The sequence below is a fragment of the Neomonachus schauinslandi genome, chromosome 1 (assembly GCF_002201575.2).
Source record: "Neomonachus schauinslandi chromosome 1, ASM220157v2, whole genome shotgun sequence".
Classification (NCBI taxonomy): domain Eukaryota; kingdom Metazoa; phylum Chordata; class Mammalia; order Carnivora; family Phocidae; genus Neomonachus; species Neomonachus schauinslandi.
This window is the reverse complement of record NC_058403.1, coordinates 28,009,283-28,030,405: the sequence shown is the minus strand read 5'-3', so window position 1 is coordinate 28,030,405 and position 21,123 is coordinate 28,009,283. Positions and strand designations below refer to the sequence as shown.

The 21,123-nt window shown below is 35.7% G+C and overlaps 1 protein-coding gene across 1 annotated transcript in view; it reads right to left on the bottom strand.

The window, feature by feature from the left end:
* Window positions 1-21,123, bottom strand: part of SAMSN1 (SAM domain, SH3 domain and nuclear localization signals 1) — a 135,553-nt gene that overhangs the window by 20,456 nt on the left and 93,974 nt on the right. The window contains 2 exon segments of the mRNA XM_021679282.2: window positions 3,527-3,676; window positions 7,974-8,045. Coding sequence (XP_021534957.2) covers window positions 3,527-3,676; window positions 7,974-8,045 — 222 coding nt within the window.

Below are 21,123 nucleotides of genomic sequence, written 5' to 3'. Positions count from 1 at the left end.
GATACCATAGTAAACAAGATAACACGGTCCCTGCTCTAATGAGATATGTTTTAGTGTGTTAGGGTTTGTGTGTGTGTGTGTTTGTGTTTAGTGTTTGGGGAGGTGTGTGTAAACAAAACACAAAAGAAAATTTCAGGGAATAAGTGCTATGAAGGAAATAAAACAGTGATGTGAGAGGATTAGCTACTGGATTAGGGTTAGGGGAAGATTGGCTGATTTCGATGGAGTAGCCTCCAAAGACCTCCTCTGTAGGGTAATATATGCTCTGAATTCTTGACCTGAATGTTAAGATGTAACTTGCATAAAGAATCGGAGGCAGTTTTCCAAGCAAAAAGAATAGCAAGAACAAAATAACTCAACTCAGAATTAGCTTGGGTTGTGAGCGGGAAGACCAGGCCAATGTAGCTGGAGCTGAGTGAGAGCAAAGAGAGTGTTAGAAAATGAGCTCAGAGAAGTACACTGGAGTCAGATCAGGAAGAGCTTTATAGACCAAGTGTAGTGGTCATGGAAATGTGTCACTCAGATCTTTTGCTGTGAGACCCTTCTTTACTGACAGCCCCAGCTACTGAATTCACCATGGTGTCTGCATGGAGGCCATGCTCTCTGCCAGTGACTGAAACAGTGGGGGTACCATTTGAGTCCATTCTGGAGGGATACAGGGCTCCTCTAATGGAAAACTTTGGTTCAGGGACTATCTACCAGTCTGGCTAACACTTTCTTCCTCTCCTTTCACAGTGTCAGACTTGCACTGTTGTCTGAAGGCTTTCCCTATCCAGTTCTTCTTTCTCTATCCTTCACATTCATTTTCCCCAATAGTCTTTGGTGTGTCCATTGCTTTCTTAGGACCTGCTTCTCAGAGGACTGGAATGAACATACTATAGTAAGGGAAGGCATTGTGAAGGCATTGTAAAATTTTAACCAAGGGGCATGATGTGTTCTGAATTCCACTTTAGAGCCTTCTGGCTTTTGTGTGGAGAATGGCTTTTATGGAGGAAAGAGTGGAAGAAAGATGACCAATTAGGTGGTTTTATGGCAGTCTAGGCAAGAGAAGTTATTCTTGGTTGGTTGGTTGGTTGGTCTAAAGCAGGAATAGTTTACATAGAGAAATTAGGAGTTTTAGATAAGATTTTGGAGTTTGAGCCAAGAGGAGGTGGTGATGAACTGGTGTGAAAAGTGAGAGAAAAAAGGAATTTGGAATGATTCTTGGGCTTTCTTCTTTCTTTACTTCCTTCCTTCCTACCTTACTTCTTCTCTTTCCTTTTCTCCTCTGTTCTGTTCTTTTCTCTTCTTTCCATCTAGAGTTATGGCAATGTTGTCTATTACTACTGGGAAGACTGGACAATAAACATGTTTTTTGGTAGAGCATGGAGAATTAATAATTCAGTTTTGAATATATTGGGTTCCAGAAACCTATTGTACATATAAATGATGATATTGAATACGCAGTTTGGTTGTTTTTTTTTTTAACATATGTTTAGTTTAGGGTTTTTTTTTTTAAGATTTTATTTATTTATTTGAGAGAGAGACAGCACAGAGGGAGAGGGAGAGGGAGAGGGAGAAGCAGGCTCCCGATGCAGAGATCCCAGGACCCTGAGATCATGACCTGAGCACCGACTGAGCCACCCAGGCACTCCCACAATTGGTTGTTTAAGTACAACAGATAAGATATCATAGCTAGAGATTAATTGCAGAAAAACAAAGTGATGAGACTAGATGAGATCACTGAGGGGGAGAGTAGACTGAGTAGAGCATCTAGGAATAAGCCTCAGAAGGACTCAATATTTAGAAAGACAGTCTTTCCAAAGCCAAGAAAGGAAACTCTGAGAAAGAAAGAAAGCCAGAAGAATGCTCAGTTAAAGAAACCAAGAAAAGAGAATGTTTCAAATGTATTGAAATCATCACTTGTGTCAAATACGGTTGAAAAGTAATGTAAGAAGTAAGAAAAGTGACCAGTAAATTCAGCCACACAGAGGTTAATATCAATTATGATTACTGTTTTAATGGATTATTGGGGACGGAAGTCCTATTGAAGTGGGTTAAAAAGAGAATGGACTAAGACTTACAGATCAATGTAACAGAATTGAGAGTCAGAAATAAACCCATATATAATTATGACCATGTATTTATTATCAATAGATTTTCAACAAGGGTGCCAAGAAAAAACAATAAAGTAATTGTCCTTTTAACAAATTAGTGTTATGACAACTTGATATCCATATTCGAAAGAATGAAGATGGACTCCTACTACACTCCATAGAAAAATTAGTAGATCATACACCAAAATTTAAGAGCTACAGCTGTAAACTCTTGGAAGAAAGCACAGGAGTAAATCTTTGTGAACTTAAGTTAAACAATAGTTTTTTAATTGCAATATTAAAAGTTAAATGACAAAAAAATGGATAAATTGAGCTATATCAAATTATAAACATCTGTGCTGCAAATGATACCATCAAAAAAGTGAAAATATAGTCCACAGAATGGGAGAAAATATATCATATTGCAAATCATATATCTGATAAGGTACTTGCATCCAGGATATATTTTTAAAAAGCTTAAAAGTCAACAATAAAAAAACCCCAAATAACCCAATTAAAAAATGGGCAAAAGATTTGAGTAAACATTTTTTTTTAATTTTTTTTAAAGATTTTATTTATTTATTTGACTGAAAGAGAGAGAGAGAGCACAAGCAGCGGGAACCTCAGGCAGAGGGAGAGAAAGAAGCATGCTCCCTGCTGAACAGGGAGCCCGACATGGGGCTCCATCCTAGGATCCTGGGATCGTGACCTGAGCCGAAGGCAGACACTTACTCTACTGAGCCACCCGGGTGTCCCTGAGTAAACATTTCTTTAAAGAAGATATACAAATGGCTCATAAGAACACGACAAGATTCTCAGCATCATTAGTCATCAGGGAAGAGCATATCAAAGCCACATTGAAATTCCACTTCACACCCACCAGGAAGGCTAGCATCGAAAAGACAGTAACAAGTGTTGGCAAGCATGTGGAGAAACCGGAACCCTCACACATTGCTAGTGGAAATGTAAAATGATGCAACTGCTTTGGGAAGCAGGCTGCCAATCAAAATATCAGATAGTTACCATATACCCAAGAGAAACAAACGAATATTTCCACACAAAAACTCATAAATATTTATGGCAGTATTATTTACAATAGCCAGAAAGTGAAAACAACTCAAATGTCTATCAACTGATGAAAGGAAAAATAAAATGCAGTTTATGTGTAAAATGGAATATTATTTGGCAATAAAAAGAAATGAAGTACTGATGTTTGTTACAACATATGACATATCATTCTTCATATACTACATGTGTGATCTTTCTGAGCCTCCATTTCCTCTATTAACATAGGAGTCATAATGGTTTTTTTCCATCTAACTTCTGAGGGAGAAAATAGATGTTGAAGTCCTTCCTAAAGGACCAAGTGATTCTCTATCTAGAAGAAGAATCTGTTGACTATTAAAAAAAAATTAATAGAAAAATACAAATGATTAGCAGAATATACTTACCTTTTCCTCAGAAAGGGCTTTGATGTACTTTTTACCCACTTTTTTCTTCATTGTCCAGGAAATAGCTCTCATTTTTTTCCCTAAACCTCCTCCATTATTTGAAGTTTTATTTTGTTCTCCACTTTCATTTATGGGTTCCCCTTCATATACCTAGTTAGAATTGTTTACAAAAGACAGAATAATAAAGCAATAAAAATCATTGATCTGAAAACATTATTAAAGAGAAGATTTCAGATTTGTGGGTTTCCTATGTATTATGTTCAGCAGCCTCCAAAACTTCAATCTGAATATAATACATATTTTTAAAGTTGTCCAAGCCTGGTTACATGTGTTACAAACTCAGAAAATAAAACTTGCGATATCGAAGGACCTGAGCTTCACACCTAAACATTTTTTTTAAAGAATTTTAGTTATTCCTTGAATAGCTGTACAGTAGAGCCACTTTAATTTTTCCCATTTTTTAAAAAGATTTTATTTATTTATTGGGTGGGGGGAGGAGAGCGATAGAGCACGAGCAGGGGGAGAGGCAGAGGGAGAGGGAGAAGCAGGCTTCCCGCTGAGCAGGGAGCCCGACGTGGGACTCCATCCCAGGACCCTGGGATCATGACCTGAGCCGAAGGCAGATGCTTAACCAGCTGAGCCACCCAGGCACCCCAGGTTTTCCCATTTTTGAGATGGGCAAAAGAGAATTAAATGACAGGCATAATGAGTGATTAAGTCTACATAGATGGAGATATTTTACTGGGGCCTTTAGAAAGGCTATAGCATGTATTCATGCTTAACGGGCATTAAAATATCCTCTTGATTCTTTAGAAATTGAAATAGTCATTTGTAAAAAAGTTTTGGAGTTAAGTAAATCTGAGAAAGTGCAATTTTTTCTTCTTGCAGGTGAGTATCCCATGCATATTTCCCACATTCTCAAACAATAGTAAATATGAAGTTGGTCTAGCCATTAGTATACAAATCTTCATGTAATTCATATGTAGTGTATTCTAAGTATTTAACATTATCTGATACTTTGTTTGATTGATTATTGCCTGCCCACTATGAGGTATGCTCCATGAGCCTAGAGATTTTATATTTTTTATTTATTCTGAACATCTAGAACACTTCCAGGAACATAACTGACACTTGATATTTTTTGAATAAGCAAAACTTCTCATGTAGAACTTTGGAGTGTTTTTTTTTTTTTTTTTTTTTTCCTTGAAGGACCTATTGGGTTATATATCCTCAATATCTTAGATTTCAAGAAAGGACCCTTAAAGGTCATCTAGTCTAGCATTGCCCACCATTCTTGATGGGTGGACAGACAGATATTTCTTGAATATAAAAAAAATTAGGGGAAACTTCCCTTTAGTTAACTTGAATATTTAATTTGTATTTTTGTTATACTTAAGATTTATTTATTTATTTTAGAGAGGGAGAACATGCATGGGGGTAGGAGGTAGAGGAAGGAGGGAGGGAGTCTCAAGTAGATTCCCTGCAGGCCCAGCACGGGGCTGAATCTCACAAGCCTGAGATATGACCTGAGCCGAAGTCAAGAGTTGGACGCTTAACTGACTAAGCCACCCAGGCTCTCCTTGAATATTTTAATAGGAAGGTTTAACCACATAGTTAACAAAATTATTAGTCAATATTATGTTTTACTTCATATCTTACCCCAAAGTGCCTATGATAAATACGAATGGACAGCCTATTTAAGTCCTCATTGAACTTTAATTTCTACATTCAAGGTTATAAAAGGCAGATTCTTCGCTTAATTCAAAAGCCCTGAATAAAATATAACTTGAATTTTTAAAATTTAGCCTTTAAATTTTTAAAATTAGCCTTTTCTTTTCTCTTCTCTCTACTTAAGCTCTATCTTCACTGTAAAATTACAAACTAAAAACAAAACAAAACAACCCATAAAAAAACACAAAAAAAGAAAGTATATTATTTTATGACTGTGTTAAATTACCGTTGCCTAAGCTTCAAGAAAGTATCACAAATACTTTTTTTAAAGATTTTTATTTATTTATTTGACAGAGAGAGAACACAAGCAGGGGGAGGGGCAGGCAGAGGGGAGGGAGAAGCAGGCTCCCCGCTGAGCAAGGAGCCCCATGTGGGGCTGGATCCCAGGTCGCTGAGATCATGACCTGAGCTGAAGGCAGAGGCTTAACCAACTGAGCCACCCAGGTGCCCCAGTATCACAAATATTTTTAGTTTTAGGTTTTTCTATTGTTTCTTACAGACGTTTCAAAGAAACTACCTCAGCATATTTTCAACTTTCACATTTTTCCATGCTGTTCTTTTTCATAGTCTGAATCACAACTTTATTAGATATTTATTTACAGTTGTTGTCGTTGTTGCTTTTCTATCTGTCTCTCCCTCTATACTTTAGCCTTCATGAAGTAGGGATTTTCATCAATTGCAACAGTAATTTTTGAGTGCCTAATGGAAACACTGTCATAGAGTAGGTGCTCAAGAAATACCTGTTGAATGAATGAATGCTGAATTGCTGAAAAATGTGTGAACTACTTTTTCAGGGTCACTAAATTCTTTCACAAATTACTAAGCCACCATTACTCATCAATGAACCTGAACGAGTCTGAGCTACTTTTACAGGTTAACCCTAGAATTATAAACTAAACAGCAGATTCTACTGTGTAGAATCTACAATCTATGTGTGATTATGGGAAATTAAAGGTTTATATAAGATGTTAATTGAAAATGAAATTATATGGGGTTTCTCACTATATACATATATTGTCTTATTTAAAACTAAATAAATGTGGATAAACTATATAGCTATTTATAGGTTTATCCATAAGCATGTGTATATAAATAATATACATATATGTAAAGGGGATATATTATACACACACGCATATATGTGTACTAATGGATATATTTATAAAGTAATACTAAATGTCATTCTATTTTCATTTTTTTATTTAGAATATCCATTACTGAAATACCAATATTTAAAAATATTATAGATACATACACATAGGAATCTGAAAAGTATATTGAGAAATTAAATATAACAGGAAAAATTCTTTATAAAATAAACATACAATAATGAGAATTAATAATTAAGAAATACATAAGATCCAAAACCTATTGATCTAAAATGTATCACATGTGGAGTTGCTGAATCAGGTTTAATGATAAACATTATTTTTAATTTTCTCAGTATATATCCCTCCTCTCTACTGTTTGGTCAGTTGTTAAGCTTTTCATTAATCACATCACAGTTGGCCTGTCATTTGTGAGATAGTATAACAGAAATGCAAACTTGAAGTCAGACAAGATGTTGAGTTCTGCCTTTGTCATTTATTAACTGTGTAATTTAGAAGTACCTTTACTCAACGAAATGTATTTCTTCATTGGTAAAATAATAATACTAATAGTTCCTATATTAGAGGTAGGAAAGTGTTTAGTGTTGTGCCTATATCATGATACGTGTTCAATTAAATGTAGATATTATTATTACCATGATTTTTATATAGACTTAATTTTATGGGAAGCTTTCCTTAAGCTGCATTTAAAGTGTTCATGGTTTGCAAATGTGGACGTAATAGTCACCTATGAAGCATAGCAATGCACATGGTAGAAGTGTTGAGTGCAATTGAGCAACTATATGCTCTCTTTGACAAATTTAAAACTAAGCCATTTAATCATTAAATTAAAGCAATTACCATCTACAAAAAATTTAACATATATATTGTTTTATGGTGGAAATGCTCAGAAAATTTGGGATTATTTGTGTTCCATTACATTGTAACTCTCTCTTTTTTTTTTTAATACCATTGACTATATTCCCTATGCTGTTATTTTTGTTTTCTGTGACTTATTCATTCAGTAACTGGAAGCCTGTATCATCCTGTCCCCCAACCCTCTCCTCTCTGGAAATCATCAGTTTGCTTTCTGTCTTTTTAAATTTTTTTATTAACATATAACGTATTACTTGTTTCAGGGGTACAGGTCTGTGATTCATCAGTCTTACACAATTCACAGCGTTCACCATAGCACATACCCTCCCTGATATCTATCCCCCAGCCACCCCATCCCTCCCACCCCCCTCCACTCCAGCAACCCTCAGTTTGTTTCCTGAGATTAAGAGTCTCATGGTTTGTCTCCCTCTCTGGTTTCGTCTCGTTTCATTTTTCCCTCCCTTCCCCTATGATCCTCTGTCTTGTTTCTCAAATTCCTCCTATCTATAACTCTCTTCTTAAGTTCATGTTCTGCTTTTCCTAATGTTAGGCTTCTTATAGAGCTTTTTACTTTTTACTTTTAATACCCAGCATGGTAACTAGGTACTAAGTAGTTCTTTGTTCATTTATTACAAAAATATAGGCAAGACTGTGATTTTTAAATATACTTTACTTTGCAAAAGTGATATTGGCTTCATAATTTTTCCTAATGTGTTTGCATAACATTCATAAAATTGTAATAAAATACTAACCTCGGTTGAATCATCTGGTTTTGAAATGGAGTGATTCCGAAAATGATCAAAATTCCCAAAACTACTGCTGCGCTATAAAATAGGAAAGAGAAAGGAAAGGACATTTAGAATTTGTGACTTTCACTGATAAAATTGCTAAATAGATTAGATTATGGTTCAGTAGGCGTCAATATACTGCAAATATAGGATTAAAAAAGCTCTCTGGAATATCTAAAGGCAGTGAAAGTATAACTATTATTAACATTATAATATTTACAGTTGACAAAAATGCCTTCATACGTTTTATGTTACAGTGTTAAGAACCTTGAAGAAAATCTATTAAATTGTTTTCAATTTATAGTGTTACTTCTGCTCTTGGGAATGGCAGCTGAAGAATCTATGAATTCTAAGCTGAGCCTTCTTGAAGTGAGCTAGCCACAAACTAATTTCCATGACAGAATGACATGTATTACTAACCAGCCAACTAATAAACAAATAACAACAACAAAACAAACAAAAACATGAGTAGATCCACCAGTATGCCTCATAAAGATCGTATTTGTCAAAAAACCAAAATGAATACAAATGCATTTATCATTGATAACTTGATAATTTGAGACTCTCTACTTGGTGTCAGAAAGAGAAGGCGTACACGCAGAGCTAGGAATAAATTGAAAGCAGCATTTAGGCATGCCAGTCAGAGGTTGAAAGTAAAACTGAATTTGTCCACATTTAGCATGGGATTACAATGAGACCTCTGGGTCAATTTCATTCACTGGTTTTGAGAAAAAGCTCAGTATGTTAATAGAAGACTTGTTCCCTTGGATACTTTTTGCCTACAAAGCTAAATTTTTATTCTTATGTAACTCATTCTAAGCAGGTAATTATAAATAATTCTTCATATGTTACAAAGTAAATGATTCCCCTAAATACAGTTTCAACAATCTTTAGAGTCATTGAGTCAAAAAATGGATATTTCTTCACTAATTTTATACATTGTTTGGAATGGTGGATATCTTGATGTTGTGTCCTTTATGTACCCATAAATCCTAAGAATATGTTCTGTCTCAAGAACTTAATTTCATTCCAAGCTTATAATATTTTCAGAATAAGCTGCTGGTACGGAAAAATCACCTGGTCATTTGAAAAGTTAACAATGGGAGCCAGTAATTTATAAAACCGTGTCTTGTCCTTTCAGAAGTCACAGCCCAGTTTAGTACAAGTCAGCTTGGAAGGCTCATTCTTCCAAGCACTCTTAGACTCATGTTTCCCCACCAGCTATCTTTAAAACTCCTTGTTTCCCTTTTAAATGAGCCGAAATAAAAAGATCCTGATGTGTGACAAGAGGTGAGCTTGATAGACAGTGTGATACGTGACACCGCCCCAAGGACGGTGGCTGTGATAGACACGATTAACGCCTTTTGCTGACTCGCCACCCCGGCCGAACGAGCCCTTCAGCTTGTGGTAAGAAGCGCGAGAGAGAAGGGCTGAAACTGAGACCCACGCTGGAAAATACGAAGCCTTCTCATGCAGGGCTTACTAACCTAGAATGACTTCCCAGAGCATTAATCACTTCTGCTTGCCTAGAAGGCATTTCCGTGAGGCTACCATTGCCCAGAGATCACAAAAGGGAATTGAGTGTGTTGTTGTCCTGCTTATAAACAATCTGAACACAGGGAAATCTGTTACTCTTTTATATGCTTGAAACATTCTGATGGCCTATTGGAACCTTTGCCTAGGGCAATTTTGCAGCCTGCATCCAGCCTGCGTCCTGTTAAATATTAATGAGGGTTACAGCATGATTTCCACCACTGGATAATGGGTCCTGTTGCCCAGGAGGGCACAGAATAGGCTCACTTCAGCATTTCTCAACACTATCTTCTGCCATTAAGTAATCAATAGTCACCACCTTTTAAAATTAATTCTCCCCTCATTATATCAATAAAGAGAAGCAGATTTGGAAGTAGTGGTTTAAGAAGTCTTTAGACTATTACTTTGGGTTTTGTCAGTCATCTCATTGTGAATCACTCAATAGCTTTAAACCAAAGGAGTATAATTATCAATCCATGATAAGACACCATTAAGAAGCAAATCTAAGTATTTAAAATGATGTTTTTAAAATTTCATTATTCTCTAGTCTAAAAGTTAGTGACTTTCTGAGATGGTTTCATAATGTATAGGTTATGGCTTATGATGAAAAGGGCTAATGTCTACTGTGAGGTATGCACAACGAACAAATTTATAATTTCTACTCCTATTAAGTTTCCAATGAAAAGGTGAATCATGTGGAAGCAAGCTGGCTTCCTAGATAATAGTCCTTTATAAATGAGAATCTGTTTGAATATCAATAATTTTGCATTGTATAATCATAATGGATTAGATTTAGCAAATATTATCTGTGACAGAAGCTCCCATCAAGACAGAGCTGTTATATAAATGAATAGCTATCAATGGGAAGAGTAACTTAAATAAAAATGCAATTAGTATTTTAGCTAATTCTTTGTATCTGTTGACATTAGATCATATTTAGTCTTTAATTCCACTCTCTCTATATTTATACAGTCTTTCCTTGTGCAATTAGATACGCATTTGTAAAATAGCACAACATTTGTGGAGGGTAATTTGGCAAAACTAGTAAAATTGTATATGTATTTGCTCTTTGACCCAACAATTCCATTCCTACACATCTATACCAAAGACACACACTTGACTATAAACTGACTTACACATCCACATTCATTATAAAACTTCTATATTATTAAAAAAGCTAAAAACCCTAATGTTCACTGAGAGGGGACTGATTGAATAATGTGTGATAAATCCAAACAGTGAAACTGTGTAACTAAAAAAAGTTGAAAAATAACTCTTTATACTTCTATGGAATGATCTCCAGGATACTGTGCAAGTAGATGTGTGTAGAGAAAAATGTACATAGTAGGATGCCATTTATCTAAGGGTGGCAATAGATGTTTGTGTTTTAATACAGGCAAAAACATGTTTTCTTTCTTAGAAAATGGGGCAAAATGAACAAAGTGAAAAAGGAGAGGAAACAGACTTTGACTATACCTCGTTTTGTAGAGTTCACTTTAAAATCATGTAACTTTTACTTATTTTTAACAGAACTTAATAAAAATAAAAACAATCCCTAAAAATTCTAAATAAAAATAAAACAAATGAACCTAATTCTATATTGAATTGGTGGTTTAGAGAGGGGAATTACTTTAAGTGATTTTTAAGAACAATAATTTGACCGTCCAGAGAATAAAAAACAAGGACAAATTTTAACCTGTTTTCAGTAATCGTATTGTTATTAATAATATTGGTATACATAAATACATATGTTGAGGGACAGTGAAAATAAGTATTGGTCATGGCATAAAGCAAGTAGTCTTTCAAAGACTACTAGGCCCATGTCAAAACAACACAGGGGCCATATTGAAACTGTTCTCACTGGGGTAGATTGTATCCAAAGATGGGATAATTTTCATATCAATAAAAATAATAAGTGAATATTGAAATACATCTAATATATCAAAAGTTCGTGAGTTCATAATGATACCAAAAGGAAAAAAAAAAATCAATGATCGCCTTTGGAAACATTACAGTTATATTATGAAAACTGGCAAATAAAAGACTTAAGCATTTAATGTACTCTTCTTTTATGAAATATATTTCAGAGTAGTTAATGAGGAAAAGTTTTCTTCTCTGTGTGTGTGTGTATTCAAGCTAATCAATTAGGAATGATGAAATGACAAGGTGACTGTTTCATAAACCCCTGATGGCAATCAAGGATCTCAGCGATGATCCCTGATGACTACTAGAATTACAAAGAGACAGCTAGAATATGTGCTTCGTAGTAGCAGCACCTAACACCACCAGTGAAGTATTCTTAGAAAAATTAACACCAGACTTCTGTATCTAACTACCAGATTATAGGAAATACAGGGACGAAGGAACATTTTAAATGACACCAGAAGGATGCAATCAGAAAAAGCTAGACAGTGAGAAAATCTACAGGACAAATAACCTGGTTTCTTCAACTAATCAATAGAAAGAGGGAAAGTGTAGATTAATAACAACTCTAAGAGTTGTCTAACCAAATAACAACCCATGGATCTTGTTTAGATAGAGATCAAAGAAACCATTGTAACAAAAGCAGCCAGAACACAACTGAGGGATTTTTTAAATAACTAGCTGATGATACTGAGGAAGTACTGTTATTTTTCACTTGTAATTCAGGATAGCCTAGTGAGGGGCAGCAAGTGTGTGGGCATAAAGAAGAAACATGACTGGCCATTATTTAATGGTTAACTGGGTGATGGATACATGAGGTGAATTGTACTATTCTGTTATTGCATATGCTTAAAGTTTCCCATAGTAAAATGTTCGGCTAAAAGAAAAAAAAAAAAGAGAGAGAAACGTACCTAAGTAATAGCAAAAAATAAGAGTTAATCATGTGCAGGGGCTGGGAGGTACATGGGAAAACTACTTTCCTCTTAATTTTGCTGTGAATCTAAAACTGTCTAGTCTTTAAAAAAAAAGTTAATGGTTACACAACTTTCTAAGGAACCAAATATCATTAATATTGCTTACATCATAGTTGTTTGGAAGTACAGACATATTTAAGGAGAAAATAAAGTTCTGCTTTCCAAGTTTATTTTAGAACAACCAACTTTCTAATACAGATGCATGTTATTAGATTGCGTTTTGAAGACTCTCTGCAATTACACGGTACAGATTACTTTCTTCCACTTAGTCTACTTGGCTTCCACAATAAAAAGGCTGAATAGTGTCATATGGGGTGTTTGAACACATCTGTGTGTGTCCCTACACAATGCAATGAATAATATTAAAGAACGTAAGAGGATTCATTTTTTTGTTACAATTTTTTCCTCTAGTTTTGTATAACAATTCTAATTATTACAGAATGTCATGTTATGATATAAAGCTGACAGTGTTCTTAGAAATGATCTAGTCCTTTTCAGTGAGGAAATTTACAGGAACCAGAACTTGAAAAAATAAACTCTTTTTTTTTTCAGTTCTCCACCCTGATGTACGCTCAACTCTGCCATCCCATTCCAAAGTTTCGATCAGTTGTCTTCTATTTTCAAAGATACTTGCTATCTGAGCAGGATGGAAATTTGGAAAGTTTTCTTGATTGAACGAATGGAACTGAATCGGATTCTTAGAACAACGGCCAGCCTAAATTTATCAACATGAAGGACAACTGAGGATCTCTTTTTGGAAACGTGAATCAACCTTTTGACCAAAACCAAGACAACTAGACCCTTATTTTCATTTCTTAACCAGCCATCAACTTTTGGGGTCTTCAAGTAAAATCTTATCTCCAGCATGACTGGTAAGGCCCTGGTGGAAAAGTTTCACAGTCTATTTCAAAGAAAAAATTTACATATCTGAGTCAGACATCCGCAGTATTTTGAAATACACTGGCAAATTAAAGATTACACCCTCTCTGCCAGTGAGTTCTCACATCTTCTAAATACTGCACATAGAGCGATGGTTAGTAATATGCTCTTGAAGATCAGAATTGTTTCAGCATGCACTTGTATGAATATTCTATAATAATAGTATGCTAAATGTCATTAGCTAGTCAGGCTTTATCCAAAGGCATTCAAGGATTTAATTGTTCTAACTTAACTCAGGTGCTGAGATCTTTTGATGAGTATGAAACAAATTTAACTCACTTAAAATAACCTGTTAGGATTGCTTCAGTGTTAAATAATGACACTATCATATGGTGTCAATGAAGGATGGTTGTGTGTCGGGGTTGAAGAGTAAAAGACAACTGGAGCTGTGAGACATGACCTTCAACAACATTTCCACCCCGAGTAAAGGCCACCCTATGCTCAAACATACAGTAGTGCTCTAAATATTGTTAATGTAGATCTGGACTCTTAGGACAAAAGTTAGTTCACTTGATCTCTCTGGTTCAGTATCTTTTCTGTCAACTGCAAAATATCTAAAGGAAGTGCAGATTCTGATTCCACGCTGGTGTTTGAAAGTTGTGTCAAAATTTCCACGTGAAAGCTTTCCTCTCAGAAGTTGATGTGCCCCTAGAGATGTTTTTGTGCAAATTGAAACTGCCTCAAAAGAAACTAGATCTAAAAAAAAAAAAAAAAAAATCAATGCAAAATGATCCATAACCTATAAAAGTGGTTATTCATATCAGCCTGTTTAATGTAACAAAACAAGTTTTGTGAGTAAAAAAGACTTGGATATTTAAAATTCTCAGTTGCGCCTCTGCATGATTTATTACTGTATGTCATGATTTACATTATATCCATAGACTGTAAGTCAGGCTGCAGTTTTAAGAATTGAATAGAAATTAGGATATTCTATTTTAGTTGAAAAGAGGATTTAAAATAAATAATACTGATATGTCTCAAATATCTTGTTTTCGGGTAAAAAGCCTAATGTGGCAAAAGTTCAGTCACTTGATATCACCGATTCCTACAAAATCCTACAGAATAAAAAGGAGATGAAAAACTTCAAAAAATGTGACCACGACCAGGCTACCCTGAACTGCTCAGCTTCTTATCTTCCTGATTTTAAAACTTCTGCTTGGCCCGCTCACTCCTAGACTATTTTTACCGCTCATGGCCTATTCCTTCTTTCTCTTTGACTACTAAGTGGTCCCTCTTGATCCTCCCGGAATTGCTTCATTATACCACTGCTTCCTTGAAATCTTCAAGAATTTCTCCAGGGAACCCATGTTCATAGCTGCTCTAGCCCTCAGTGGCTTCTCTGCCTGCTTTCATGCTGGAAGGCAGATGTGCCAACCAAAGGTTCTCACTGCTTATATCCACTTGCCCCTGAGTAGCTGCTTTGATTATGCCTCCTGAGCCATCCACCTGCACTCTTGGAAATCTGTGTTTGCTCACTTTGGGGAGTTTGGACACATATGCAAAATGCAGGATACCCCTCATGCATTCTTTCAGCCTCCACATCTGCTCAATTTTTTCTTGAAATCTCTGTCGTAGGCATTTATTTTCATTACTGCTAGTCACATATATGCTTATAGCCAATTGCTAACATTTAGCTTCTTAGTCCCTAAACTCTTGCCTTTCCAGTCATCTAACATCACACCATTGAATGAATTTTCCAAAAATACCACTTCTTATCATTTCGTTCCTCTCAAAATGTAAAGTTTGCTCCACATTGTTAGGATGGTTACTGAGGATTTGTTCCATGTCAAGTGATCTATCTATGATTATATCACCCTCTGAGCTAGGTATTGATTTCTCCAGTTTACAGATGAGGAAAACGGAGGCTCAGAGAGTTTAAGTAGCTCTTCCTTAGTGAAATAAAGCTCAAACTCAGCACGCTGCACTTCATGATTCCCCATGGTATCAGGTAATGGTAGTCAGTCTGATTTGGCAGAACTTCTGGCAATTCTTGCTGGTCAGAATGGACACATTCACTTATGCTTCTAAGCTGTTGCTCATGCTGTTTTTTTGGTTTCTGTTCGTTTGTTTTCCAAGAAATGTCCTTCCTCTTTTATCCCACCTACTCATATCCAGTCCATTCTTCAAGGGCAGGATCCAGTCCCACCTTCCCTATGAGATCACATGCCAATGCCTCCCCAGTTTAGCACACACTCTTGCTCATGTTCTTAAGTGCTAGAGTACCTATGTAGAAAAATCGTACAGTTGTGAGGCTTGGCAATACCACAGCAGATGACAAATCACACATTCCTCTTCAAGTTAAATGTCCAAAAGCCATATATTTCATGGTTAACACAAAAGCAAATTATAATTCGATCATGTTATAGCCAAGGAAGATAATTTGCTGATGTCTAATTAAAGACTATAAGGTGTTGCATTATGCAATTCGACATAAATATATTAAGTGGCTTCTGTGGCTAAACTTTATGCTTGGGGTCAGGCTGTCTGTATGAATAAGACAAGAATCTATCCTGGAGGAATTTGCGCTCTATTGGTGCCATCAACCAAATAACTTCAATCCCTAAGAGCTAAATAGAACCATATTCAAATGAATGGTATACAAATACAGAAGCAGTTCCTAAAGCAGATTATATTTATTCACAAAATAAATGAACTTAATAATGTATAATAGATGTCAACTTGGAAATTTATATTCATCCATTTATGAATACTTATTTGCACTGACTACTTAGTACATTAAAGGCATTTTGTATATCTTTATTATTTATAGTCAGTCTAAAGAAAGAGACATTAAAATGATGAGAAAATTTTAACTCAGCTGAAATCAGTATAGTTTGAATTTGCCTCAAAAATTATTTACCCTGAGAGATTATATAGTTGTTAACTGAGGGATTCTTTAGACATCTCCAGACCCAAAGATGGTGATTGCTAAAATGATGACAAAATAACAAAAAGGTGATGGACCACACACTGTATATTAAATGGAAAACTGGATAGCAAAAATGCCACAACCAAATATAGATGATTCAAATTTCCAGTTGTAAAAATATGCATTATCCTTCCATAAATCTAGAAATTGGCTTTCTATTGTGTGCATATTAGATTTCTCCTACTTAAACCAAGTATTAAATATTTTAATTGTTGACACATAATTATCAACTATTTCCATCCTATAGCTAAACTTCAAAAACAAATAATCTTGCAAATAAACTGTATAAATAATCTTTATATAAATAAATACATTTATAAATAACTGTATAAATAATCCTCCTGGATAGGGTATGGCTAAGAAAAGAGGATAATAGTGAATATGATGGTAAAAGAAGGCAACAGTTATTTAGGAGAAGAAGAATTTTCTTTTCTCTTTCTTTTTTTTTTTAAAGTAGGCTCCAGGCCCAATGTGGGGCTTGAACTCCTGCTCCACCGACTGAGCCAGCCAGGCGCCCCAGGAGAAGAATTTTCATTGTTGTTGTTTTTGTTTGTTTTTTTAAGTAGGCTCCCCATTGGGGCCTGAACTCACAACCCTGAGATCAAGACCTGAGCTGAGATCAAGAGTTGGATGCTTAACCAAAGGAGCCACCCAGGTGTCTTGGAGAAGAATAATTTTTCAAGTACTAAACGTAACAGGCCTTCATGTTTTGACCATAATCTTAAGTATCAAAATTCTTGTTTTCTTAACAAATGCCTCTTCCTCTATTCTACCTTTTAATGAACTTAGACTTAGTTTTTTTTTTCCCTTTTCAATAATCAGAGGAAAAGGCTTGGAAATGTTTCATTAGCTGACACATACCAAGAATGTACTTTTAAGTCTGTCAAGATACTTTTGAACATACTTATTAGTTGAATGTTGACTAAACTTTAGGTCCCTGAACAATTCCCTAACATATTTACCCATCAAATGTTTATACCACTAAACCCAGTTACTCCAGTTTAAAAAATAAAATCATCACAAAGAAGCAAATATTCATTGTTTTGAAACCAGGTTTAAATAAATAAAGGAGTGGAAATTAAGCTGGGAAAAGAGAGTCCACTGAATAAACGTTCCCCTCAAATTCTCTGGAACAAAAACTCAGTCACTTCCATTAGTCTTAAATGTCCTCTGCATTCACGTGGCCTCCGGGTACATAATAACCTTTCTAAAGTTCTCCTCAAGGGATATTTTAGTCATGCAGTGATCTCCTTGAACACAAGTAATGACAAACAATAAGCTAATTCTCAAAAAGTTTTTTTTAAGTCATTTTTACTACTTTTAAATGAGTGTGTTTGATGCATGATTTTGGTCCCCCTGATTAATGGTCACCGCCAGCCCAGCTTCTGGAGTTGTAATGTTTCCGTGAGCTTCCCTCCAGCAGAGCTCGACCATTAATCCAGTGGCATACGTCAGCTCAGCAGAGCAAGGTCACTCCTCTGCTTCAAGGGGAACCTTGTTAGAAATAATAAAACTGACAGAAAGTTCTTTTTTGCATGCTTTATGCCACCTGAGGTTGAGTGCTGCAGTTAATATCATAAAGCTTATAAACATTCCCATCTCAGGCAGCACCCGCGGCCACTCTGGTTAGGAATTTAAACGTTTTTTCCCTTAGTAAGAACAGACATGTTTATGTGGGGCAAATATACAGTATGTAATCCCAAACAAGGAAAGAATGGCTGGAAAAAAATAGTTGAAAGTTCATGCTAGGATATTTGGAAGAGATGTTTGGGTTCTGTAACTTCCTTCTGATCAGTTACATTCTCCTTATGGCAAATTTGGATTTGGCTGTATAAATATTTCATTATATTGAGGGGTTAATAGTGATGTTGAAATGTAACAGTAGGTAGAAATGAATTCCATTGATGATAATTCTTAAACTTAGAATGTCTGACAAGACTGTTTATCTTGGAAGGAATTTTCCTTTAAAATTACAAATCTACTATAATTACTTGTTTTATAGGTAGTGGCTGCTTTAAAACTGAGAAATAATTTTAGTAAGATATTCTTAATCTTAAAGTAACTTGAAACGTAGATGGCCTAACTTAGAAGATGATTGGTTGTATAATAACTAGCAATATAAAGAATATATACCCATAAGCATTATAAAGTTTATATATTTAATTACTCATTTTGTTACTTTTACTTAATTAAAAAATAATCAAAGTTGCATAGCTATAACCATGTGAAATATTCAGAAAATAATTTAAACCAAATATCCAGATTAATGCCTAGACATATCACTATGTGTATTATAAAATAGAATTTGCTACAAGGTAAACCTGCCTTAAATCTACTTCAGGAATTTAAATTATTTAAATTATTAAAAACATAGAAAGGAGACTTCATTATTTATATTTAGTTGTGTTCATTGTATGTATGTAGAGAAAAGGTGGGGCCAGGTGGTAACTCAGGCTTATCCTTTCTAGGAAACCAGTTCCTTGGCCAGGTCTCCATGTCCAATGCCAAGCTCTCACTTCATCAGGTCCAGAAACTTTATTTTTCAAGCTTTCTGAAATAAACAATCTCTGAAGGACTGACTCATAAACTAATATAATAAGATACCAAAAATGGCAATGGCAAGTATTGGTTAGGTATGAGAAATTCAACTGTCAAGAAGAATACATACTCTGGTTGACTTATCAAAGAATTTTTTCCCCTGGAGGAAACACTATACGAGACAGAAGATCATTGTTGGAAGTTTGTTTCCTTACGTATAGTAAAGCCACAGTAACTAGGTGGTATCCAGGGCTAGAGACATGAAGTTACATAGCCTGAATTACTTATCTTACTCAGTGAGCAAGTCCACTGAGCCAAATGGAATATTTGCTTTGGTTGATCTATGTTGTTCTTCAGACACTGACACATTTCTACTCTTCAACTCTTTTTTGGGTTCTGGCAAAGCAAGCCCTTTTGCTATATATTTTTTTTTTTTTTTTTTTTTTTACTCTTCAGACATATTAAATTACCATGTTTGATTATTGTTTTGTTTCATTACATTCTGATTCTAAGAATGGTTGCTTTGCTTTATGTGGGTGTTGCCCAGATCTTTGTCAGCAACCCATTTGTAAACTATGTCCTCGGGTAGAGTACTTTTTAGATGAGTAATATTATCCATTAGTCATTTCACACTCATTTTACACACATTGAGAAATCATGACTGTTCTGTATGATAAATATTCTTGGCAGTAGCCAAAGTATAATAGGAAGCACATGGAGTCTGAAAGTCAGGCAGACTTGAGTTTAGTCCCCCTTGTTTCCCAACAAAAATTCCAGGGATGCAGATATGCATAAGGTACATCCCCTGTTCTTGATGGTAACTCTGGTTGGGAGGGCATATTGGAATAAACTGTATTACAAGAAACAATAGAGGTGTGGAACAGGCACTGTGAAAACAGGAGAGTGAGATTCTTAATGGACCATGTACTATGTGCTAGAAAATTTCCATATGGTAATTAACTAAATCCTCACATCAATCCTACATGGCATGCTTTCATACAGCCCTTCCTCAGATAAGCACACTGAGACTCAAAAGGGGTTTATAAAATGTTCAATGTCCTCTGGTGAGGAAATACCAAAATAGGACCTCAAGATCAAGTCTATATGACTTTAGTTCACATTCCCTACTGCTCTGCCAGGATGCCCTCTAAGACATTACCTTGGCCTAATTGGTGGAGGCTTTGTTGAGGGTTTAACAGTCCAGCTAGATAGGTGATTTTCATCTGTAGCCAGAAAGCCACTGGCCAAGGGGGCAGAGCAGGCGCTTTACTTTTATTAATTTTCAAATGATTCTTAATAGAGGCCTAGTGGGATGTAGCAGAGGTAAGTTTGGATGGAAGGAAAGAACAAGGAAAAAGACTGGACAGTGTGGGTAAAAGGGAGTCAACTGTAGTGAGGTCAGTGGGGCTGGCCGAATTAGGGGACTGGTCAACTGGAGGTGGAAGAGGGATTTAGGGCAATTGGAAGGAAGGAAGCAGCTGAAAATCAAATCCTCACAGTTAGTAGAACTTCACGGATTGTGTCATGAACTGCATTTTAATTTTTCCCAAAATTTGTATGTTCAAGACCTAATCCCTAGTACCTCGGAATATGACTATATTTGGAGATGGGGCCTTTAAAGAGGTGATTATGTTAAAATGGGGCTGTTAGGGTAGGCCCTAATCCAATCCTACTGGTGTCCTTATAAGAAGATAAGCTTTACTGATTGAGCCACCCAGGTGTCCCATGAAGATAAGCTTTGGACGCAGAGAGAGAGACATCAAGGGTGTACATGGACAGAGGGCTGACCAAATGAAGAGGAGTAATGGGTGGCCATCTCCTAGCCAATGAGAGAGGCCTGAAACAGATCCTCCCCTCAGGACCCACAGAGGAAACCAGCCCCCAGACACCCTGATCTTGGACTTCCAACCTCCAGAGCTGTGAGACAATACATTTCTGTTTGTTAAGCCACCCAGCCCGTTGTATGTTGTTAAACTCCTACCAGCGAAGCTCATCATGGCGGGGGAGAAAAGATGCCAGCTGTGCTGACAAATGGCTCTATGTATAGAAGAATCACTTCGTCTACCACTAGAGACAGCTTAAAAACCTCTTCTATTCTTACTAATCAATTCTTAATGTAGGACATTTTTGTTCTCTGCTAAGAAGCTAATTATGAATGTCTTGTTTCTAAAAGTTCACCTAAATCCTTAACACTAGAAAGGAAGAGAAATGGATCAGTTTGGTAATGCTAAATTTGGAAACTTGGATATGTAGAGTATGGAGTTAATTCCATTAGAAA